The sequence below is a fragment of the Stegodyphus dumicola genome, chromosome 6 (genome assembly GCF_044657685.1).
Source record: "Stegodyphus dumicola isolate Sdum_Otavi_A_Nest chromosome 6, ASM4465768v1".
In the NCBI taxonomy this organism is placed as follows: domain Eukaryota; kingdom Metazoa; phylum Arthropoda; class Arachnida; order Araneae; family Eresidae; genus Stegodyphus; species Stegodyphus dumicola.
Window position 1 is genome coordinate 200,518,069 of NC_140773.1, and position 26,853 is coordinate 200,544,921.

Genomic DNA, 26,853 nt, shown 5'->3' on the forward strand with positions numbered 1-26,853 from the left:
GAATGTTTTGTCTTTTTGGTACATGCGTAGACCCACATTGCACGTTTCGCACATGTATCTTTTTGCACTTCACACATTTCGCACTTCTATGATGTTTCTTCCTTGTGCTACAAAATGTACACTAATTGGATCTGTTAAGTTTCACTGATATATGTCCAGCGATATTTAGTTTCTTTTCATCTGGCACATGAAATTTGTGGTTTTTTTATGTTAATGGTTGGGGGCTTGGTCTTTTTGGCTTTGGTACAGAATCATTCGTTTCCTATTCATACTTATTTTATTCGTATTTCGTCTCAAAATATTCAGAAAATATTTCTTATTTAAACAAAACTTTACACGATTTCTATTTTTAATTACAGCAAAGTATATTTACATTAAATTTAAACTACAGGAAGTAATTTATAAAATCACAATACTAGCTTGGGGAACAAGTGTGTTGAGGTCAGAGAAAAGTCTCTGGAAAAGAAAGACATTTTTACTGGGCAGGTGCATGTATTGTTTAGTAATAAAATAACTCTGTGATTTCAAAACCCCTTATTTATATCTGGGTAAAAATAAACATTCCTATTTGAGAAGCAAGTAAACGCCATTGTGAAGAGCAGTGGTTTCAAGGCGCGACTACCGAGCCTCAGTGGTCGCGCCCTGAAACCACAACGCAAATGCCATACATATAGAGGGTTTTTTATATATATGCAGTTTAATTATTTCTATTTTTTATCGTTCATGATAGAAATCATGATGTGCGATCAATAGCTTTTGAAATTTATATTAATAAAAGGAAGTTATTTTGTCTCATTGAAAACAAATTTTAAAAGTCATCCGATTTGAAGTAGTAAGACCTAAAACATGTATGATTCTGTAGTAATTTTGTGTTAGTTAGAGATAAAAGATCAGTAATCAATTGATTTTCACTCAAAAATTTTAGAAGGAAGGGGAGAAAAAATTTCAAAAATTGGTGGTTCCAGGGCGCGACCACCGCGCGTCAAAGGGTTAACACATCTTTTGCTGCACTTAAACTTATTTTCTCAAATTTTATTTGAGATATATTTCGTATTCAATCAATTCAGTTCTCATTTTGCAGCAAAGAAAAAATATACAAAAACTAAACATCATCATTAAAAAATGTAAAGTACATAAAGTCTAAAACATGAAATATAATTCAAAACAGTTATTATTATTATTATTTTTAGATTGATTAAAGTTTCTATGCGAAAGCAAGAATCCGGCCAATGGGCAGAAAGACCAAATTTTCGGTGTACAGAATTGAAAGTTAACTTTTGGTCCCACTGTACAAAAAAAAATTTGAAGTCGGTGCACCAACTGACTTAATTCACAATTCTATTAAGAGTTTCAAATGCAAACAAATGGCGGCCTCGTGCCACTTTTAAATTGTTGATAACTCTGCAAATACAGCATGCAGATTATCTAAAGCCATAGAAATTTTAACCGGAATATTAGAACAACATAACCCAAAGAATCCATAAATTTGCCAACATATAAAAATACTGAGCAAAAAACTGGCCGTGTAACAGGGTACAAATATATATATATATATATATATATATACAGGGAGAGAGAGGGTGTTTCTGCAAATCAGTTACAAACATTCGGGGCATGGAAACACTTTCTGAGCATGATAGTGATGACATGAAACACAAGAAAGGAAGGACACGAACAGAGTGAGAATGTATATGTTTATTATGCTTTATGCAGCAGAAACTAAGAAATAAGAACAAAAACAGACAATTGTTATCAAAGAAGGTGTTCGAAATTGTGTTTGAAACGTATCCTCAACATGGGATTGTCAGTTAATGATGCGGTGCATTGGCCATCAAGATCGCCGGATCTCTCTTGCATTGACTACTTCCTGTGGAGGTACGTCAAGACATTGGTGTGTACGAAACCCCAATTAGAAGTGCTGAGGAACTTGTCGCACATATTGTGGCAGCTGCTGGGATAGTCCAGGACATGCCTGGTGATTTCCAGAACATCAGATCTTCCATGTGCTGAGACGTGAGGTCTGCATCTGGATCCAGGGTCATAATTTTGAACACCTTGTTTGGTGACGATTGTTGTCTATTTTTGTTTTATTTTTTGATTTCTGCTGTATTAAGCATAATAAACATGTTTCCTCACCCTGTTCATGTTCTTCCTTTCTTGCACTTTGTGTCATGTCACTACCGTGCCAACAAAGTGTTTCTGACCATGCATTGCTATGCGTTTTTCCATCATCTAGGTGTACCCTGAAAGTTCATAACCAATTTACTGAAACACCCTGTATATATATACACATGCATTTTGTGTAGCTAACTGCAATGAAAAAAGGACATGTACAACTACATGTTGCAGCAGCCCCATATATAAAATTTCAACATTCTACAGCTACTCGTTTTTACATTATGCATATGTATGATTGTAGAGAGGTCATGAAAAAAATCTCTTACGAATCCTTTTTGGAGAAAAACAGTCATTTATTATGTCAGTATGTATATACAGTACAAAGTCCGTAATACGGACTTGTCGGGACTTCGGATTAGGGGTTTTTCCCGATTATAGATCATCAATTTAAATCTGGTAAGATAGCATGCAGAAATTATACAATTCAAAATATGAAACCATAATTTATGAAATAAAGAGCAATTATGATCTAAAGGGTATCAAAATTTACAACAACAACAACAAAAAAAAAAAAAAAAAAAAAAAAAAAAAAGCTTAATATTTATTTGTTTACTTTATTAAACATTTCTTTCAATGTAAGTTGTTTAAGTTGCTTTGTTTTATGTGATAATACTTTCTCTTTAATTCTATAAACAGACATAATTTCTTGTTCAGTTACAAAGTTCCTCTGTTCAAGTCCTATAATTGCTGTGTCGAGAATACTGACTAATTTGTCAATCGAAATTTTTTTGTTTTCAATAACCTCTGTGTCACTTTCTTCACTATTGGAAGTGGTATTTTCTGGATCTAGAAACATACTACAGATATCGCCGTCAGTTAATTGATTAATGATTGGGGCATTGTCGTCGCAATGAAAAACTTCTGTTATATCATCTTCATTTATTACTGCTTCTCCACATTTCTCTACAAAATCCAATAACTGGAAAATTTCACCTTTAGTTTGCGATGTCCGAAAACCTTCAAATCCGCAGCTATTATCTTTATCGTCCTCACCATGAAATATGGTAGCTGGCCATAAATTATCCAAGCATTTTTTAACGTATCTGGTAACACATCCTCCTAACTTGTATGCGCATGCATAAAGCATACAAGAAAACAGTTTGTGGCTTTGAGGTCCGGATAATGGACGTCTGGATCACTGACTTTGTACTGTATATCATGCAAAAAAATCATTCAAATGGAGTGTGGTCAAAAAGGGATATTTTTGCTGAAATATGATACCAGAAATTTTACACAATTACATTGTAACCAATGGTGCTAGAGCTATGACGAGCAAAAAATTGGGCTCACTGGACTTTTGCAAAAAGAAGGAATAACATGTTGTATGTTACACTGTATTATCATTCAGGAGGTATTATGTGGTTTATCCCTACAACTAAAAGACGTAATGGACAAGGTTTGCAAAATTACTAATTTAATTCGCGGTGGAAATCATTCTCTTACACACCGAAAATTTAAAGCATTTTTTGGATGAATTGGAAACTGAGTATGGAGATCTGCTTTTATATAGTAACGTTCGTTGGTTAAGTGCTTGAGGAGATTCTTTACACTTCGAAAAGAAGTTAATCTTTTTCTCACAGAAATTGCCGTCGATGAAAATTTGACAGTAAATTTAGTTGATAAAATTTTTATTTATTCACTTGCTTTCCTAACGAACATTACAAATTATTTAAATATTTTGAAGAAATCCTTGCAAGGACAAGATCAAAATGTGTGTTGCCTTTATAAATATGTTACTGGATTTAGAAACAAATTAAAATTGTTAAGGTTTAATTTGGAGCAAAATAATTTATTTCATTTTGAATCTTACAAAGATCTATGAAGAAATAAAAGAATGTAATATAGAAGCGAATTTTAAAATATTTCTAACAAAATTGGATATGCTAATTACAGATTTCAATGAAATATTTTCTCGATTTGATGATCTTAAACCATCTATTGATTTTTGTTATCCAATTAATATTGATATCAACTCCGTTGATCTTAAGTATGAAATAGAATTATGCGACCTGCATGCTGATCCATTTTTTACATCTCGTGGAGTAACTGGAATAGAAATATTCAAATTTTTAGATAAAGAGAAATATCCAAAATTGAAAGATTTTGGACTTCAAATTATATCAGTGTTCGGAAATGCATATATCTGCGAGTGTGCATACTCCGATATGAAATATATAAAGTCAAAATATAGAAATAGTTTGAAAAATTCCACTCTTGAAGATATAATTAGACTTACCACAACAAATATTGATGTGGACATAAATGATATTGTTGCTAAACAATTACGCCCACAATGTTCTCATTAATATATTACTAATATTTTAAAGTTTTCTTTTTAGTATAAATAAAATATTGTTTTTTAATTGACATAAACTGACATTTCATTTATCAACCTTCTTGGCCCCTGAAATGTTTGAAGAAAATATGGCTCGCGGGCTATGATAAGTTGGACAGCGCTGAACTATAGCACAGTCACTGATCATCAGCATAGTACATTCTTTGATCATTGCAACTCATTATTTACTATCAGTATCATCACAGCTTTACATGGCATAGCTACTCCTAGATTGCCTGTCATATTGACACCTTTCCAAGGCTAACACAAGTACTGGTGTCCTTCTAAGTGATCATATTTGGAACATGAATAAACTTAAATGTTGACAAATCATAGGATCAAATCTGGCATGCTATACTCATCTCTTAGCAGTGCTGAATAATCAGTTCCTACAGAACCACAGTATGAATCATTGCAACATACTTGACCTCTTTTATTTATATATATATTTTTTTTCTTGAATAGATAGATACGTTGCTTTTAAATCATTTTTATTCACATATATGCCAATTTTCATTGGGCATAATTTTTTCCATATGTGCTTTCCCTTGTCCAGTTTTGACAAAGAATATACTTCAGGATTTTTCCATGATATGAATTTCCTTTGTCAGTATTATGTGCGAGGAAACCTTAGCACCATCATAAAATTTTGCAATCATTTCTAAGTGACTTGACTATTTTTATTTGGTATGTAAAGCTCATAGCAAAAGCTCATCATAAAACTACATTACTATTCACGTTTTGCTAGAGGGGGTATATATATATAAACATTTTGGGTAACGCAAAGAAAAATTTGGATCCTTTTCAGCATAAATTACCATATTAGGGAATTTGTTCTGCTATAAAAACTGGTTTACTTACCTCAGTTTACAATTTAAGTATTTGAATGAGGTAAAACAAAGAAAGTTTTAAGTAAAAAATAAGCATGTCTCTGTTACTGTGAATTCTTCCATAAGACATCCCTTTAGTAAGTTGAGAAATGAAAATGAAAAGTAATATTCTTTGTAAAGGTATATTTGTAAAATAATAATCTTTGTCTAATTTTTAACTGTTAGACATATTTTTCCTGATCTATTGACCTTTGAAACAGCAGATAAAACATTTGTCTTTTATATATTCTCAAGGAGTGGGAAATAGAGACATTTTTAGACTTGTTTCCTTAAATGTTCTTAGGCTATGTATTTTGTGGCTGTTCTTTAAATCAGTTTGTTATAGCTATGTTCTAGCTTGTATGAGAAGAAATTGTTTGTCAACAAAAAATCTTTTAAAAAGAAACTAGACTTTCTTTTATTTAGGTAGAATATGTTATTTGATTAGATTTAAAAAGTGATGACAAGTGTAGCATGTAAGGCTCCATAAAATTCTGAAAAGGCTGGCATAATTACCAAGGTGCAGTATGGAGAGAAAAATTTTGTTGTGTGTAAAAATATAGTTGTCTTTATCTACAGCACAAACACTGAGAAAACAGAGAAGCTGTACTCATTGCTCTTGGACAGAATTTTGCTATCATGGTTCAAAAACCAGTGTGAAGTTGGATTTCCATATAAATAAAACAAGAAAAATTAATAAAAATAACTTTTATAAATGACTGGTAAATATAAATTTTAAAATCAGTACAAACAGCTAAAGCCAAGGAACCCTTGCAAGGAAATCTTTATCTGTGCAGCTTTATCTTTCATTTACGTAAAAAGTATTCATACATGCAACGCCTTGAAAATCTCAGTAATATGTATGTATTGTGTAATGAGGGTTTCTGAACCCCTTTCTAAAAGAACTGTTTTAATTGACACTTTAGAAGTGAAACTAATAAATTGGATGGACAATCACTCCCATTTAAAAATACTGGACATTTTTCAATCCTGGATGTCTTACACCCCTAGCTAGTGAAAATGGTAGGGAAAGTGAAAACACATCAAAAACAATCAGTCCAAAATCCATTATAAATTATGATTAATCTAAGAAACATTACACATGTCAATGCAATTTAATGAAACATATCTGTGAGTAATATATGTATCACAGATCGCATTACACATTTTACAAAGAGATCCTTGGCAAATCAAAATTCATATACCAACTTTTTTTCAGTATTTAATGAAATATTTATCATACCATAAAACAGCAAGATTACTCAGTAATGTAACATTTTATCTCTGAGCAATTAGATAATTTGCAATATTCAATTTTAACAGCATTTTCCCCTCATCTGTAAAACCTGTTATCACCTCAAGCTCTGCCTCCTCAGGACAATCTTGATAAATTTGTAGCAGAATATAACTATATGTTATCAGAAATCTGTTGTTAATAATAGTAATGAATTAAATAATTCTTACCATGAAAAGGACCACACAAATCTACAGTAGGCTATCAAGAATACAAAACATTTATACTTTTTCTTTCTGACAAATTATAAAAACACTGAGAAAAACAGAAATCCATTAAAAATATTAAAAATGGAAACAAAATAATTTGGAATTATTATTATTAGTCTGTGTTCTGCAAACTATTTTTACATAATGTTTTCTCCAAATTAAATGATAAAAGGTAAAATGATGTACAGATATGCAGTTATATTTTTAATATTTTATGATGTACAGATATGCAGTTTTATTTTTAATATTGAATATGTTCATTGGTGCATTTATACAGAAAAATTTGTATTTAATGCAAGCTTTAAATTTTGTTTGTTTATATAATTTAGATGCATAGTATGATTATTTAATTTATATTATAAAAATCAAATGGAATTACAGTCAAAAGTCGTTAATTCGGACACTCATAATCCGGAATGATCTATAATCCGGACCTCAAAGCTAAAATCTTTCTGCGCATGCGTCGCGTTGATGCATGCGCATAGGCGTTTTACGCGTGCGCGCAAGACATTTACGACTGCGCATATGCGTTTGCGCAAGCGCAGAATGCGTTTCCGCATGCGCGTTTAATGTATAATGGACGGTATAAGCTCTAATTATCTATTTCAGTTAATGTTGATGATTGCGTTGTTCCTTAATCTTCGAATTGGATCCGGCTTATTATTTTTTGCAGACTGTAAGAGCAATTTTATAAAAGTAAGCTTGAACTTTCGATTATGTCAAATAGAATTTCCGATGCTGGAGCTCCCAAAGGATCTAGAAAACGAAAGTATGTTTCGATGTCCATCAAACAAAAAATGGATAAAGCATATCCTTTGTTTATCTAACCATTCCGAAATCTGTTTATCAATTTCACGCTGCTCTGCGCGGTGGGGGGGGGGGACGTCGCGGCACGCAATGAACTGGAATTTGATCTGTCAGCACTATCGTTATCTTCAGGGCAGATGTTTTTATTTTATTCGGCTTATAATTCCTTACTAAATGTAGTATTTAATCTCGATGTACTCCATCTTTGATATGATTTAAATCAAATTCCTCGTCATTATAAATATCACGAATACAAATCAAATAGTTTTCTGGTTGCAATTTTCTAATTTTGGCTATGCGTAAGGTATGCTTTACGCATGCGCGCGTTAAAAGAAATGTTTAATAAAGTAAACAAATAAATATTAAGCTTTTTTTGTTAATTTTGATAATCCTTAGATCATAATTGCTCATTATTTTATAAATTACGGTTTCATATTTTTAATTTTATAATTTCTGCATGCCATCTTACCAGATTTAAACTGATGATCTATAATCCGGAATCGCCGAAGTCCCGACGAGTCCGGATTAAAGACTTTTGACTGTATATAATGTTCTGAGTAAAAGCAAAGGAACATTTTAATTATTTGAATTTTTAGAAATATGCTTGCAGTATTTTTAAGTTCTTTGCATAAGAAAGCATTTACACCTAGCAATGAATTATTTTTTAATTAACATAATTTAACAAGAACTCTTACAATAACGTTATAAGACATGAGTATATTTCCTTTTTTGTGACTGTGTAATAATTATCTGGAACAGTATTAAAAGCATTTCCTTTTAAATGACCTTCGATCCAGATTTATTTGGGGTTACATTTTATAGATATTTTCTTGCCTGAAAATTAATCCCATTAATCTAGTATTTACTAAATATGTTGAAAGCATTCAAGTTTTAATGTGATATGATTTTTAAAATACAAAATACAATTATTAATTATATTCATCTTACAGATAATGAAACAAAACATGAAGAACAGTTAAAAAGTCAGAATGAAATCATCCAGAAATTGAAAGCTGAAGTCAAGCAGTATCATAATAAAATTTATGAAATCTTAGAAACAGAGAGTAAACGAGCTGAAGAACTAAAAGCAACTCTAACTTCATATTTAAATTCAGATGTTGAAAAGAATTTTTCATTGCCAAATAACTGATGAAATAGCACAACAGAGTTTTTCTTCCAGTTTTGTAAGAAAAAATAATAATAATGACAGTGTGTCTTTAACTGAAATAGTATCAGTATTTTGAATATGTAAGATTTCAGTAATTTTATAACACATATCTCAAAGATGTGAGAATAAAAAATAGACTATTTTAAATAATAAAAGAAATTTTGTTTATCCTCTCCTAATTATGATATTTTGTTAACTTTAAATGGTTGAAATAATTTTTCAGTTGTTAGAGAAAAATAGTAATAATTTCCACAGAGCATATGTTTTATGAAATTAAGAACTTTTTGAGTAATTTAAAAACAGCTTTAACTTTTAATCATAAGTTTACGGTGCATATATATCTCTTAAAGCTGTTATTGTAGCTATCTGTATACATCTAACAATTATATTACATATTAATATTTATTTTCTAACAATGACAAATGATACAATCCAGTAGAAAAATTTTACATACTAATAGACAAAAATGTTTAAAAAAAGTAAAAACAAATAATGCTATTAATTTCGCATGTGTGATTGAAATTTTGTATTCTAAATCCGAATGATTTGAACAATTTGTTTGTGTGAATAACTGAAACATCACATGTAGAAAATTTTCCAGTATTTTAATAAAGTAGAAATTTTATTCAAAGAAAGTTATGAAAAAGTCACATTCGGAAACAGGATAAAACTGTAAATATAAAATATACACACAAATATAAGGTTAAGTAGAAATTATGAAATTCTTGCTGCCGTATTAAATTTTATTAAATAATATTAATAAGATAAATCAAATTTAATATAAGTATACAAATAATATGAAATAAGCTCTAGAATGAAATTAATTTTTCTGAAGTCTAACATAACATTTTTCAAATTGTACACTGATAGACTTACAAACAATGCTCTAAGCAATAAAAATTTTAACCATTAAAATTTTTCACTCACATTGTATAATGTATTTTTGTTTCATTTTGAAGCTTCAATGTAATTTAGAAGTACGTATATAAACTGATTTTATTACTTTGATGTTTTACAAAAATTTTCATTTGTGCTTTTCAAGTTTTATGCCAAGATAATCACAAGGAAATATTTTCACATCAAGGTAGCTTATGTTACCAATTTCCTAGCTGGATATAAGAAAGAAAAATAAGTATATTTTATATCACTTAATTTTTAAGAACGAATGACTTTCTAAATTTTATAAAGATATGAAGGATGAATAAATTATTATTTAAATTTATTAAAAAGTATAATCTTCATGCAACACAATATTCTAGATATACTAAATACAGATATATATTAGTTTTTTAATCTTGATTACACCTGATATATATGCAATAATGAGCATTTTATTAGCATTGCAATCTTTTAATATACTAGTGATAATCTTTAAGGTACAACATCCTTAAAGTAAGTTAAAATAATAATCTAAAAATTTAAGAACTACAATATTTTTTTGTCATTAATCAATGTATTTTCATCAATCAAACCTTGGTATTTAAGATAAAAATTACAAACTCAAGGACGGAATAAGAGCAGTATCTTTCAGAAAATAATATACATAAAAAAATCAATGGAACTGTGATAATAAAATGCATTTTCTCATTTTAAACTTATCTATTATACTAATATGCATTTTTAAAATCAAGGAAAGCTGTTAACATAATGATTCAATTAAAAATATTTTTTCCCATATGATCATTTCTATTCATCACCATATATCTGTTTCATATCACAGTTTACAAGCATTGAATTTATGCTGATGGAGCTTCAAATTTTTAGTAATTTGATTTCGCCCATCCCAAAATTAAAAGTTTTTTTTAAAAAAATTTAGATAACTTATTACAATATTTTCTGAAAATAATCTAATTATATAAACATGAATGTTTTAACAGAAAATATGTTAGCTATTTTTTATACTAAATTAAAAAAAAAAAAAAGACTGACTATATTTGTACATTAAATAAGCAGCTAAAAGTTAAATTTTATATAAATATTGCACTAAAATTTAAAATACTAACTTTTGTTCATAATCATATTTTCAATGAAGCAAAAAATTAGAATTTCCTTCTTATAACAAAGTAAATTATACATATAAATTAAAATTTTATAAAATAAAAAAATGACTAAAATATTTAGTTTCATAAAGAAAAATAACCACAGTACTTCATAGGAAAAACATGTAAAGCTCTTATTTTGTTTGATTTAACTTTGTATTTACAAGAAAACTTCACTAAGAAGACAAATGTCTTCATTAAAAATAGGAATAAAAAAATTAAACAAATATGTGCCTATAATCAGTAAAATTTGTAAAAAGACTGTACAAAATGTAACATATTCTAAACTAATATCTTCCTGCAGTTTTCTTGATAAACATTCATTGAAGCATTAATTGGGTAATATTTTTTTGCACTATAGAATCCCTTACAGCATTAAAAACTACTTTGATATTCTCTGTATCAATAGCAGTAGTATAATGATGAAAAATTGCTTTATTTTGGTCCCTTCGAACTGATTCAAATAATTTCAGAATAAACCTCTGAACATTTTCCAAATTGAACGGATCACCTTCAAATTCTGGAAAATATAATGAAATATCAGACATTTTACTTTCAACTTTTCTTTTCAGAAGGTCAGTCTTATTTAAAAAAAGAATAAAAGACACTTCAGAAAATGCTCGATTATTAACTATTGTGTCAAATATATTTCTTGATTCTAAAAGCCGATTTGTAGTTCTGTCCTCTAGCAATACTTGATCAAATTCACTGGAAGACACCAAGAACAGGATGGAAGTTACAGAATCAAAACACTGGAACCACTTTTGCCTCTGTGACCTCTGACCCCCAACATCCACAAAGCAAAATGGCACTTCATTGATAAGAATTGTGAATTCTGTTATGCCTTTTGTTGCTTTACGTGCATGAAGAATATCTTGATGAGTAGGGGTATAATCCTGTAAAAAATTCAAAAAAGAATTCATGTACACATATTATAAAAGATATTCTCTTCTTTGAATATTCTTTCATTATTCCTAAGATAGTACTAACTGTTAAATTAATATTTTAAAAAAGAGGGGGGGAACTATCAGCTTTTAACGAAAGTTTCCTGCCACCGTAAATATCATCTGCACAAACAGTTCACATTGGCGTGTTTCATCACATTTTGTCATACGATTTTTGGCATTTGAAACAAAGAGACTTCTTTAGAACACTGTGTTGTAAAATTTGTAAAAAATTATCATTTTTATTATGTACAAAGTGTCTGAAATGGAACTATCCTGCTACTAGATTAGAACCATTATTTACTTCCAGTTCTGTTGCAAAAAGTCAGCTACAGAATGTCACTAAATCGTGTACAGTTTTAGGTATTAGTGTTGTATCATATGACGCTGTGAAGGTTTAGTACCGAAAGTTCAGAAACAAGGACTATGACATCCAAGGAGCAGAGTGCTCTGGCCTGCCTACTTATGTTGATGAGGTCCGCCTGCAAGAACTTGTGGAAGATCAATATGCAACCGCTAAAGAGTTAGACATTAGTGCCATGTCCTTTATGCATTGCATAAACTTGACGTACAAGTTAAATCGCTGGGTGTCAAATGAGCTGACTCAACAAGATAAGGCCAGGCATTTTTGAGCCTGCACTAATCTGCTTGAATATTAATGCAAGGACAAAATTCTGGACCGGATCGTCACTTGTGATGAAAAATGGATTTACCTCAACAACAAATGCCGTAAAAGGGGATGATCTGCACGGAGTTATCCTGTCGGCAGCGTCGCAATTTCACTAACAAAAAGATCATGCTTTGTATCTAGTGTGATTACTGGGATATTATCCAACAAAAGTATCTAGAAAAAGGTGAATCCCTTGACAGCAAGGTGTATAGCAACATGCTAGTCCGTATTAACGCTGTCATCAAGGAAAATCATCAAACTGAGATCCGGCACTAAAAAGGTAATGTTCCATCAAGATAATGGAAGACCACATGTGTGTGAATTCACCGGCTGGACTCTGTACGGACTCGAATGGGATCTTTTGCTACACCCACCATATAGCCCTGATATCACTTCTGACTTCTACATTTTTTCACATTTGCAGCTACATCTTGCTGGTGCTAACTTCCATTCTGCACAGGACTTCCGAAATAAGGTTGATCTGTTTTTGGACTCACTGCCACCAAGTTTCTGGGATGAAGGCTTTGAAAATCTACCAAAACATTAACAGAAAATCATAGATTTGGATGGTGATTACTACCCGCTCTTAACTTTAACATTTTTTGGTGGAAAACTTTTGTTACAACCAGATATTGTTGGCACCATACCAAAACCATGAATCAGCATTTTCCATCCTGATTTGACATGAAAGCTAAGCTATTTCTTTTACTCTATGCCCAAAGGAAAGAAATGCACATTTTAAGGAATGCATATAAAAGAATAATTGTGCAGAAATTTTAATTCAATTTTTTCACTCTTTTAAAGACAATTTTTTCTCGATAACAATTTTGACTTTTAACATGCTACCAATGATAAATCCTTCTAAGTTTTATTTGTTCTAAATTATAAGTTTTTTATTTAATTATTATTCCTTTCTTGCAATCAAAATTGGAGTGTCCAGCCAGCAACAAAAATTACAAATTACATGAAAAAATTTCTACATTACAAGTCTGTTTCACTTTTTATTCCTCAACCCGAATGAACAAAAAAATAAATAAATTAGTTAGTGAAGTCATCAGCAAATGTAAATATTATTATGATAACTATAAAAATTAAGAGCAATTAAAGTTTTAACTCTATTTACATTGAACGTTTAATGGAACCTTCCTTGGTTCGAGTAGATTGAAGGGTGCCCCTTGTATTTTTGCGAAGTGTTTTGCCAATTATCAATTATCATATCTTGAACTGCATTCCACTAGAAGACATGCTGACAGGCAAATTTGGCTCGTTCCCCCGAGTCATCCCTGGTATGAAGCTGATTGTTCTGGAAGATCCCTTGCTAAGGGTTTATAGTAACCCGAGTAGTTGAATGTTATGGAAACTCTATTATGATGTAATCAGTTGCATAATTGCAGTAAATTTTGAATGATGGGAAAGATTTGTAAGGGATTGTGGTGTGTGTTAGTTAGGAAATACATTGCTTGTTTTGTGGTTTAGACGGTAGAATGGCTGAATGTGGCAAGATTAATTTGAAGTTTCTGTAGGATTTGTAACAAAATGGGAAAAAGAGTATTAATATACTGGTGTTTAAATGAAGGTTTACTTAGTAGCCATTATATGGAAATGTGTAGGAAGGAAATGCATATGGTTGAATGTTGGAGGATACCAGCACTACAGAGAATATTTTAGACTCTTATTTTTGTGAATTTATGTGGTGACGCTGATAGACGAATTCTAGTTCAGATTAATTTAGGAAGTTTTTGAATGTTGTTAAGGAATTTTGTGTGCCACAGACTGAAGACATAGAAATTTCTAAATAAGGTAAGTGGATATTTGCTTTATGTAGTGCTTAGATGCATAAGATGAGTTTCCTTTATCATGTTATTTTATTGTTTGATTTAAAATGTAGTTTAGTGAGAATATGTATTTTTTGTTTGGCTCTGTTCCACAACTGGGTGCTCCTTTGACTTTTTAAGTGAAAGATCGATGTGTACATGAACAAAGGAGGGTTAAAGAATTGCACAAATGCGGTATCCATGTGCCGCCAAAAATTGCCAAGGGGCACCTGTAAATATATTTTTACCCCTTCTTTATATTAGTTACTCAAATATTTTTCATAATTCATTATAATTTAAAATTTTATTTTGTACTACCTTATGTGTTTATTGGAGGTATTTTAAAGAAACAAGAATCAGCTTAACATTTACAAATTTGCAACACTAATTAATTAACTTAGTTCAAAATTAAATTTTGAACTTTCTTCAGCTGCAGAAATGCAAATGATGAAAGAGAAGGCTGTGCTCTGGCAATAGCAATGAGAGGAAGGAAATCAAGCTACTAGTGCTATATAATGATAAAAAAATGGAAACAACTATGAAATAATTTCCTTAGAAGGTGAAATGCGGTATCCATGTGCCGCCAAAAATTGCCAAGGGGCACCTGTAAATATATTTTTACCCCTTCTTTATATTAGTTACTCAAATATTTTTCATAATTTCATTATAATTTAAAATTTTATTTTGTACTACCTTATGTGTTTATTGGAGGTATTTTAAAGAAACAAGAATCAGCTTAACATTTACAAATTTGCAACACTAATTAATTAACTTAGTTCAAAATTAAATTTTGAACTTTCTTCAGCTGCAGAAATGCAAATGATGAAAGAGAAGGCTGTGCTCTGGCAATAGCAATGAGAGGAAGGAAATCAAGCTACTAGTGCTATATAATGATAAAAAAATGGAAACAACTATGAAATAATTTCCTTAGAAGGTGAGGGTAAAAATGGATTAAAATTGGAATCAATTAGAACCTGCACTAAAGGTAAAGTTTGATTTTTATGAATGCAAAATGCCTCTAGAAAATTTAATTCACCAACAAAAGATGTTTTTTAAAAAATTTGGCTGCAGAAAAGTAGAATATGTGAATTTCTGCTCAACAGAGGATTTATGTGCTTCTTTCTTCCCAATGTATGCATCATGTTAAATGTTTCCTAATATATGCGTCATATTACAAAATTTTAAGGCTTTCTTATTTTGACCCCTGTAAATTGGTAATCACATTAGCAAAGAATCCTATATATATCCCTGGAGTTCATATCCAGAATGGCATCTTGAAATATGGAACCACAAATTTTATTGTTAGAAGAGAAAACCCAAAAATTGAATGTCTGTAAACACTATGTAATTTTATAGCTAATCAATGAAAAGAAAGAAATAATAAATAAATAAAGTATAATAATTCTGATATAATCTCCTTAAACAATAGAGTGCTGTTAGATGTGTTGAGATTGATACATTTCTAAACACCTCTGGTAATCATCATTTAGCATGTTATTTTTAATTCGGATACATTATATGTATAAAACAATAGCAAATAAGCTCAGAAGAAAATATGATTTTTCCATAACTATTATTAAATGCTTATTTTATTGTGGACGATACAGTTTAATTTATCAGTATTAAATTAAACATTATCTTATGAGGCAGAGTTGTACAATGAATTGAACACAAACTACTGGTTGACTAAAGCATGCTTTCGAGTCAATCAAGATCCATTTATCTCTTATTAATATTTTATAATTTGATCTATGTACTGGTAGACCAGGACATAATCCACTTGTAAAACTCATACCTAACAAAGTTAAGTAAAATTGTTTGAGGAATGTAATTTTTAAAAAAAATTTACTGATGGAATAAAGCTGCTCAGGACAATATAGTGTAGCATTTTTATAAGTGTGATGACATATAAATAAAAAAATCATTTACAAAAATTTTCACCAATATTAGTTACATTTAATAATTAAAATTATTAAACATTTCATTGAGCAAGATATAATATATGTGATGTATTGAAATAAAAAATACACCTTATTAACATATTAAGCACAATGTCAATCACATGTGGCTGAAATTACATTTTCTACTTGGACCATGTTACTCAATGGGGACTGACAGTACCGTTTCCATTTGGACCATGTCTCATTCAAGCCATGTTAGTCACTGTCGACTGAAAATATATAATTTAAAAAATTACATTCTTTTACCAAATTCTACACAGATCTCCAACTGCTTGTGTATCTGTGAAATAGGAAATAATGTTCTAAATGGAAAGGTTAAGGTGTTAATAAACATTTTTGGTAACTCTTAATAATTATTTGCACAACCCCCTCCCCAAAAAAAAGTTTGGGCTTTATTCCCAAAGTTGCAGAATCCTAGCATAAGTTAGATATATATAATAGGTATTAAAATTATCAAATGGGGGGTGGGGATAAAGAAAAAGTTTTAATTTCAAACAATTACAAAATTTAAATCATTTTAAGCAGTTTTGTTAAGATTTGCTCTTACGTTAACATTTTTTAAATTAATGCATAATTAAGGTACGTAAGTCTTTATTCTACTTTGTTCTAAAATTGATTCTTTTATATTTAAAAGATGCAACTTCATACTTACATTTAATGAAATCCTGTCAATACTGTCAAAGAAATACTGTACACTGTCGCTCTGGAAAAAAATAAAATTATAATTTTTTTTTTATTTAGTAGTATAAATTAACCCATTTTAATAATATATATATTAAAACTAAGTAATTAAACATTGTTATACCACTATCTTTTTATGATTCAACCTTTCTTTTCATCGAAATTTATTTCTGTTCTTTTCACATTTTAGGCTGGAATTATTAAACCCATTATATTATTCAAAATTAAAACTTAGAAGAAAAATCTAATTTTTTAGTGACATGCAAATAATGCCTTTGCATGGACATATGAAATGTATGCCATCTACAGGTATCTTTTATTAAAATAATGCCGCAAATGTTTATAAAAATACTGTACACTGTCGCTCTAGTTAGTCATTAATTACATATTTTAAATTATATAAATTAGATGTATAGTGTATTACATTAATTATAAATTTAATTTCAAAATAATCAGTTTCTCAAAGCATGTATAGCTATAATTTGAAGGGTAAATTTAAATTATGACAACAATTTATCAGAGATGTTGCCATTTGGCTGCCTTTGTTCCAGGCTGCATGGATGATAAATTGGAGATTTTATACCTCATAAAGTGACAGCACATGAAAATCAATGAAGTTTCCTGGGTATGCAGTATTGACTATAAACATCCTGGTAATATAGCACAAGACAATGACTACAGGTTATAAAAAGAAAATCTTCAATATTTTTATGTATGTAATATACAGTCAAAAGTCGTTAATTCAGACACCCATAATCCGGAATGATCTATAATTCGGACCTCAAAGCTAAAATCTTTCTGCGCATGCGCCGCGTTGACGCATGCGCATAGGCGTTTTACGCGTGTGCGCAAGACATTTATGACTGCGCATATGCGTTTGCGCAAGCGCAGAATATGTTTCCGCGTGCGCGTTTAATGTATAACGGACGGTATAAGCTCTAATTATCTATTTCAGTTAATGTTGATGATTGCGTTGTTCCTTAATCTACGAATTGGATCCAGCTTATTATTTTTTGCAGACTGTAAGAGCAATTTTATAAAAGTAAGCTTGAACTTTCGATTATGTCAAATAGAATTTCCGATGCTGGAGCTCCCAAAGGATCTAGAAAACGAAAGTATGTTTCGATGTCCATCAAACAAAAAATGGATAAAGCATATCCTTTGTTTATCTAACCGTTCTGAAATCTGTTTATCAATTTCACACTGCTCTGCGCGGGGGGGGGGGGACGTCGCGGCACGCAATGAACTGGAAGTTGATCTGTCAGCACTATCGTTATCTTCAGGGCAGATGTTTTTATTTTATTCGGCTTATAATTCCTTACTAAATGTAGTATTTGATCTCGATGTATTCCGTCTTTGATATGATTTAAATCAAATTCCTCGTCATTATAAATATCACGAATACAAATCAAATAGTTTTCTAGTTGCAATTTTCCAATTTCGGCTATGCGTAAGGTATGCTTTACGCATGCACGCGTTGAAAGAAATGTTTAATAAAGTAAACAAATAAATATTAAGCTTCTTTTTTTGTTAATTTTGATACCCCTTAGATCATAATTGCTCATTATTTTATAAATTACGGTTTCATATTTTTAATTTTATAATTTCTGCATGCCATCTTACCAGATTTAAACTGATGATCTATAATCCGGAATCGCCGAAGTCCCGACGAGTCCGGATTAAAGACTTTTGACTGTATATGTATGAATCTAGAAATCAGGTTTGGATATTCGAAATTTCAGTTAGTAACTTTAAGTGTATGGAGCATATTTATAATTAATAAAAAAAGTTAAATTTTGCCCATACTGAAAATATTACTTCTATTGAATCCCAAGTATTAATAGAACAGGAAGGGCTCTTGAATATATATATTCACACCAGTTATTAATCTTTGATCTTGAATACCTGTTAGTAATCACATGATTCTGCCAACTCCAACCTGATTTTCACACTGATCCTGAACATTAAAGAGAGATATTTTCCCTGCCTCTTACTGCCAAGATTTCAAGAGTGCTTTTAAATTGATGAATTTTAAATGCCCCTACTCTTGCAAAAAGTATTGCCCTGTTGATTGCCACACTGCTTGACAGTCTTATTTACAGAAAAGATATAAGCAAAAAACAGGCAAGAATTTTATTGAGAATAAATACTGAAATGATAAAAGATAAAGACCACAAAAAGATGGATTTTTTTTTTTTTTTTTTTTTTTTGATGTATTCTAATTTTAACAAATTTTCAGTTAAAATAATAAGAATGCATTTTTAAATCCAAATTGGAAGATGATCATTGCTATCCTGTGTAAAGTTATTATCAAAATGGCTATATTATTTTTTAAAGCATGCTTTTTCAAAATTTTCATGTTAATAATTTGATTCTTACGGAAAATCTTGTCGACCACAAGAGATGGCGCCAAACAATAGAAAAAAAAAAACTAAATACAATAAAAAGCATTCTATTTTTATTTTTCTTTCAAATTTATTATATTATCATTTATTTTCATTTAATTTTTCATTAAAAATGAAAAATAACTAACACGAACTCTCAGAATAATAACTAATACATGTAATCAAGTCAGAAAATGTTAGACTCTTTTCTCTTTGTTTTCATACCTATACACCCTCCGTTTAAATTTTCTATATGCTCTGGTACTGTTTATAGCATTCTCTTTAGTCTCATTACAGATGCTTTAAACATTTTTCATTTGATGTCTCTGGGAAAACAATGGTCTTTATTTCTATCATCAAATGAAGTAGTACATTATATTCAGAGATTAAATTCAACCGGAGACCGGAAGAGCTATTTCTTAGTTTTGTGTGAAATTGTAATCCCAGTCGGAACCCCAAATAATTCAAGGTCCAATAATTTATTTTATTATTTAATTATTTATCGTTTATTTGATAACTGATTAAATTTTTATTGGTCTCTGTACATTTTGTTAAATTTTAATTATATTATTATTCTAATCAATAATTACCAATCACTTTATCATTTTATTTATTTATTTATTTATTCTTGTTCCTCTTTCCTTACAATCTTCCATAGGACTCCGGCACTTCTAATTTTAGAAATTAAGCCCTGTTTAAATCTGTTTCCAAAACAATCAAAATTTCTAATTCAGTTTTGTATGATTTTTATTCATTTAAGCACCTTTTCATTTTATAAATATATATAAAGTAAATCCTATTAATTTAGTTAATTTGTTTTATTTGATTATGGCAACGTAATCATGGGCTATCTGTCTAAGGAGAGAGATGCCTTTGTGGAGGACCTTCTAAGGGAAACTGGCTCTTATACAAGTTACACATGCGAAAGACCATGAAAGTGGCTTGTTTGCAAGATTCTAAGCTCAGACCAAAACTGGCAGTGTTCAGCGGCCTTTACCATTCAGCCGTTGGTGAGTCGTAAATCCTATTGAAAGCACACTGATTCACAAAAAATATCGGTATTGTTCTGTTTTGAGGATCATAAAAAAATGCAGCAAAAATGTATGAGCAAATGCGCCAAATCTAGCAAACGCGCCTTTAACAGCGTGCCAAATCTAGCGTACGCGCCGATTTCAGATTGCATTAGTTTACATAGTTCTATATTCATTAAGACGCCATTGAAATACTAGTTTAATTTTAAAATTCTTTTTTGATATCCTATAGATTTAACAATTTGGGAATTGCCCATGATGAAAAGTGTGCAATAGAATTTTGGTTAAAGTGCAGAATCATCGTCAAGCAGTGTGCAATCACTGCTTGATGCGTTTTTAAGAATTGCACATACTCGGTATCCATGTACATATCGACCTATTTTCACTTCAAAAAATAAATAAATAAATCCCAGAGCTGCACAAAAATGGCACTGTGCACACCCTTGACTTTGTCTATGTATACATCGATGTATTTTCACTTAAAAAGTAAAAGAAAATTGACAAAAATCCAATTGTTTTTACCCTTGTAAAAAGCGGCAACAAATACGTGGGCGATTCTGCACTTTACCGAGAATTTTTCAAAAAGGGATCATTCATTATAGAAAATTACGTTTGAACAACCAACGAGATGAAACTATGCTCTAGCGATAGCTCGGTAGTGAAATAGGTGATGCAGGCATTCATTCAGTTATGTTTAGCAATTTTTATATAAATTATAATATTGATCTGAAATAGTTATTTACTCTTATGCTTCCATTCAGTCATGTTTAGCCTTTTTTATATAAATTATAATAATGATCTGAAATAGTTATTTACTCTTATGCTTCCATTCAGTCATATTTAGCTTTTTTTTATATAAATTATAATAATAAAAATGAATTAATATATTAAATTAACCTTTCATCTAAATTAAAACATCAATCTTGATGGTTATTTACTATTATATTTCCTTTCTTGTGTTAGGGTTGCCACAATTATTTTTGGCAGCACTGGCATCAACAATAGTTTGGCAATTTTTTACGGCCTTCAAAACCAAATAGTACCAAAATATCATTATAGTCAAAAGTCGTTAATTTGGACACCCATAATCCGGATCTAAAGCTACAAACATTCTGCGCATGTGTCGCATTTATGCGACGCATGTTGGCAGTGGTGATAAAGGCAAAGCATGTTTTGCTTCCCTTAAATAAAGCTAAGACTAAACTAAATAAAATTCTTGCTTTATTCCGTAAATAAAATAAGAGAGCTAACACTGTAGCCTTTTATTATTAAAATCATTTAGTGAAAGCAAACTAGCATAAAGCTAACTGATAATCACACAAGAGAACAAGAAACAAGAAACATTCGCCGATAACGGCGTACATATATATATACTCGGCCAACCCGCCGATCTTGACGTCATCGGCCAATCAGCGGCAACCACGTTAGCTTACCGCCGATCGACCTCCGATCAAAATTTGCATGTGGAAAACTAAAGCCAACAAACGGCTCTCTTTTCCCCATGCAAAGACAAAAACAAAACTTTCACAGAAGTTCATAGTTCAATTCTATTATACGAAAACACTTATTGTCTTTAAACATTGAAAACATCTAAGCAAAACTTTCTTAAATTAACAGCAGTCGCTGCTTTTGTAAATAAGTCGGCAGTATTTAATTTACTGGTGATAAATTCAAGGTCAAACACTTCATCATTTACTAGTCTGCTAACAAAGTGATATTTTACGTCTATGTGCTTGGTTCGGCGATTTTCTATTGGCGATCTAGAAAAATCAATGGCAAACTTGTTATCACAAAATAGTTTACATTCTCTTAAATTAAACTTTAAAATTTCATCTTGTAAGACATTTTTCGTCCACATTAATTCCTTCGCTGCTTCAGATAAAGCGATATACTCCGCTTCCATGGTTGATAAACTTACACATTTTTGTTTAACAGTTTTCCAGATACCGGTACTTCATCTAAATATAATATAAATCCTCCCATGGACACGCGGTCATCTATCTCTATTACTTGCATAATCAGCATCTGAATAACAATACAAATTTAGATGTTTAATCTTCGATAAGTTTAACTTATATAATTTAGTACTATTGAGATAACCAAGCAATTTCAACAATGCTTCCCAATGCCTAATTCCAGGATTCTCCTGAAATTGTGATAAGATATTCACTGCATATGTAATATCAGGCCTTGTCCTGTTAGCTACAAAAACTAAACATCCTAACAGATTTCTAAAGGGTAATGTATGCATTTCCGCAACTTCTGCACTTGTAGATGGACAATCTAATTTTGTAAGAATAGTGCCCTTAGCTATGGGAAGTGAAGTTATTGGTATCTGGAAAGGTTTAAATTTTTCAAAAATTTCTTCGATATATTTTTGCTGATGTATAAAAACCCCATTCTCATTCTCTAAGAATTCAATTCCAAGTAACGTTTTAGTTTTGCCTAATACTTTAAGATCAAAAAACTTACTCAGCTGTGAAATTACTTTATACTATATTGATCTTTACTAAAAATCACAATATCATCTACATATAACAAGAGAATTACATTTGAACCCTTATAAACACAATTACACCATTGTATTTTCTTAAAATGTAGATTTTCTAAAGTACTTTCAAATTCACAAAACCATTCACGGCCGCTTTGATGTAGACCGTAAATGGCCTTGTGTAATAAACACACTTTATTTTTCTCTTCGATAAATCCCTCTGGTTGGGTCATATATATTTCCTCATTTAGCTTTGCATATAAATATGCGTTCTTTACATCTAACTGACAATTAGTCCATCCATATAAACATACCAGGATAGTGAAAAATATTCTTATGATTGAAAAATTTACTACAGGACTGTAAACGTCATCAAAATCTTCACCTCTTTTCTGCTTGAATTCCTGTGCTACTAAGCGTGCTTTGTATCTTTGTACCACTTGATTCTTTTCATTTCTTTTTAGCGTATAGACCCATTTGTTTCCTATTATAGTTTTATTTTCTGGCTTTTCGACTAATTCTCAAACCTTTCTTTTCTTTATCGTGTCGATTTCTTCTTTCATTGCCTTATCCCATTCTTCGGCATTTACTGATTTTCGTGCTTCTTTAAAATTTTGTGGGATAACTATTTTTACGGAATTTGCCTCTTCAGACACAGAGCTAGTCTCCTGTTCTACGAAATTAACTTTCCCCGAGTATTCGTTTTTTCCACTAAAATCGAACTTATCTTTTTCATATTTAATATTTCTTGCCTCACAATACTTTTCAATATCATTATAGGATCTAAAACGGGTGTCTGTTCCCTCTACATAATAATGTATGTCTGTACGTGTTCCATCTGGCCTTTTAACTGCTTTTCTTTGCCAGTTTAAGTCTGATACTTCTTTCGGAGTAGATTTGTCATCTGACAACTTTATTTCTTCTCTAGAAATTTCCTGTTCATCTGATTCTGCTAATAGCTCAGATTCCTCTAGTCTTTTAAATTTAGGTTTTGATTTCTGTTCCAGGATGCCATTTGCTGCATACAGTTTTTCATCGAACTTCACATTACAGGTTTCTATTAATTTGCGTTCTTCTGGCAGCCATATCCTATAACCCCTAGTTTCCTTCGCATATCCTACCATGATTCCTTCTTTGCACCTCATTTCTAATTTATTCCTAATCTGTTTTGGCACGCCAACATAGGCTTTACAACCAAATACTTTAAAATAAACAACACTGGGTTTTCTATTTCGGAACATTTCATAAGGGGTTCGGTTGCTTTTATGACATACTCTGTTCCACGTATGTACGAAACAGCCAAGAGCTTCTGCCCACCATTCTTTTCCCATTTTACCATCATTAAGCATAGCTTTAACTGCGTCTAATGCCATTCGCTTAAAACGTTCACACATACCGTTTTCTTCTGGGGTGTACGCGTTCGTGCGTTCAACACTAATTCCATTTTCGGCTAAGTACCCTTCGGATTGCCTGTTACAGAATTCCCCACCATTATCGGTGCGTATACTTATTAATTTTCTATTCGTCAGTCTTTCCATTTGCCTATGATAATTCTTAAAGTTGTAGTACGATTCGTTTTTATTTTTCATACAATACACTGTTATTAATCCACTATAGTCATCTACAATAGCAAGAAAATATTTACTCCCACCCTTAGATGGAACTGGTAGTGGGCCATAAACGTCTAAATAAACCAACTGCAATGGTTTATCTGATCTCTTCGGAACAGATTTAAAAGTTATTCTACTAGATTTAGCAATAATACACGATTTACACTTCTCTATTGGTTTTTCAATTTCTGGTAACCCTTTCACGCTTTGATTCTTACTAGTTTTCTTAATATAATCAAAATTTACGTGTCTAAATCTCCGATGCCATAGCATTGCATCGTCTACTTTATTTAACTTTCCAATTTCTGTACCGTAACCAGCTTCCCTTTTACCTGTTGCATATCTAAATGGTTTTACGTGATAATGTCCGTCATATCGTTTAGCGTAGCATAATCTATTCCAATTATTAAAGTATATCCACATCTTCCCTTTTGAAATCACAAAATGAGCACCAGCCTTTTCTAACCTTGCTCCCGATAATAAATTTCTTCTTAGATTTGGATTATATAACACATTATCTAACTCAATCAAATTTATTCGATTGCCTACTTTTACTGCAAATTTGACAGTACCCTTTCCTAGTACTTTACTTTCACAATTTCCTACAGCTAAAGACATACGTATATCGTTTATTTCTTCGAAATTTGTCATTAAATTTCTATTATTACAGAAATGAGTTGTAGCTGCAGTATCTACGACCCAATTAAATTTATCTGCGTTACCTCCTTTATCTGTAGTTGTTACATAATTTTCCACTAACATTAATTCTTTATCTTTAAACTGTCCATTTTTATCGTCTATTTTAAACTTCCGATTTTTACTTACATTTTTCTTTACATTGAGCAATTAAGTGCCCAAATTTATGACATCTGAAACAAGGTCCTATTCTCATATTCCCCATTTTTTTTTTTTTTTTTTTTTTTTTTTTTTTTTAGATTTAGTTTTATTTTCAACTTTATCTTTCCCTGCGTTTAAACTAATAGTATTAAACACGCTTACCTTGCTGTCTTCTAAATCGGCAATTACCTGGCGAAGTCGGCTTTCTTCCCTTACCAGCTCTTCAGCAATTCTTTCCACCGTAAAATCTTCGTCCTTCCACCTATAGATCAATTGTACAATGCCGGAGTATTCCTGGGGTAATCTCCTTATTGCCTGGAATCCTTTAAAAGGATCTGCCAAGTTGTGACCAGCTTCAGCCAACTTCTTTGCAGTCATTCTTATTCTTGCGATGAATAATCCTATTTCTTCATTTGGCGTATATCTAATACTAAAAAATTCATCCAGTAACTGAATTATCCTTGCTCTTGTTTTGAGTTCGAATTGCTTCTGTAGAACTTCCCACGCTTCTTTACCACTTGAACATTCTTGTATCAGCGGCCTGAAGTCAGCTTTAATTCCGTAATATAATGTAGTGAAGGCTCTGTTCTCCCTCAGTGTGAACTCCTGCTTTTCACGCCTTGTTGCACTTTTATCTAATTCTTCTTCTTTGTTCTCTATGAAGCTCCAACAATTTCTGTCCAGTAACAGCATTTTCATGTCGACTTTCCATCGATCCCAGTTGTCATGGTTTAACAACTCAAAACCTTCAGGTAGTAATGGCATCTTCAATTAAGTGTGAGCACAACGACTTGAACAAACTTCTAAGACAGGTCAGCTTCTTTTCGTGGATAACGGCCCTCTTCACCTACATTCCTTCAAAGCTGAGTTGAACTGGATGACTGATTAGCTGTTGGCGCTGGGCCCATAACCCTGTTGGCAGTGGTGATAAAGGCAAAGCATGTTTTGCTTCCCTTAAATAAAGCTAAGACTAAACTAAATAAAATTCTTGCTTTATTCCGTAAATAAAGTAAGAGAGCTAACACTGTAGCCTTTACATTTAAAATCATTTAGTGAAAGCAAACTAGCATAAAGCTAACTGATAATCACACAAGAGAACAAGAACCATTCGCCGATACCGGCGTACATATATATATACTCGGCCAACCCGCCGATCTTGACGTCATCGGCCAATCAGCGGCAACCACGTTAGCTTACCGCTGATCGACCTCGGATCAAAATTTGCCATGTGGAAAACTAAAGCCAACAACACATAAGCGTTTACGCATGCGCGTAAGACCTTTACGGCTACGCATATGCTTGTGCACATGCGCATAATACGTTTACGCATGCGCGTTTAATGTATAATGGACGGTTTAAGCTAAAATTATCTAATTATCTATTTCAGTAATTGTTGCAGATTGCGTTGTTCCTTAATCTTCGAATTGGATCCGGCTTATTATTGTTTGCAGACTGTTAGAGCAATTTTATAAAAGTAAGCTTGAACTTTCGATTATGTCAAATAGAATTTCCGATGCTGGAGCTCCCAAAA

General features: G+C 31.3%; 2 protein-coding genes across 4 annotated transcripts in view; one reads left to right on the forward strand and one right to left on the reverse strand.

Annotated features, from left to right (window-relative positions):
* The window catches only part of LOC118186748 (leucine-rich repeat-containing protein 45-like), an 85,495-nt gene extending 76,476 nt beyond the window's left edge, over positions 1-9,019 (forward strand). For all 3 annotated transcript variants that reach the window (XM_035356891.2, XM_035356892.2, XM_085819332.1), the window contains exon 20: positions 8,643-9,019. In XM_035356891.2, the coding sequence (XP_035212782.2) occupies positions 8,643-8,842 (200 nt within the window). In that variant the 3' untranslated portion in view covers positions 8,843-9,019. The remainder of the gene's footprint in view (positions 1-8,642) is intronic.
* A 373-nt stretch (positions 9,020-9,392) lies between these two features.
* LOC118186749 (guanine nucleotide-binding protein subunit alpha homolog) overlaps positions 9,393-26,853 on the reverse strand; it is a 31,047-nt gene continuing 13,586 nt past the window's right edge. Inside the window, exons 2-3 of the mRNA XM_085819337.1 lie at positions 16,941-16,991; positions 9,393-11,795 (exon numbers count right to left, since the gene is read on the reverse strand). Coding sequence (XP_085675463.1) covers positions 11,220-11,795; positions 16,941-16,991 — 627 coding nt within the window. The 3' untranslated portion in view covers positions 9,393-11,219. The remainder of the gene's footprint in view (positions 11,796-16,940; positions 16,992-26,853) is intronic.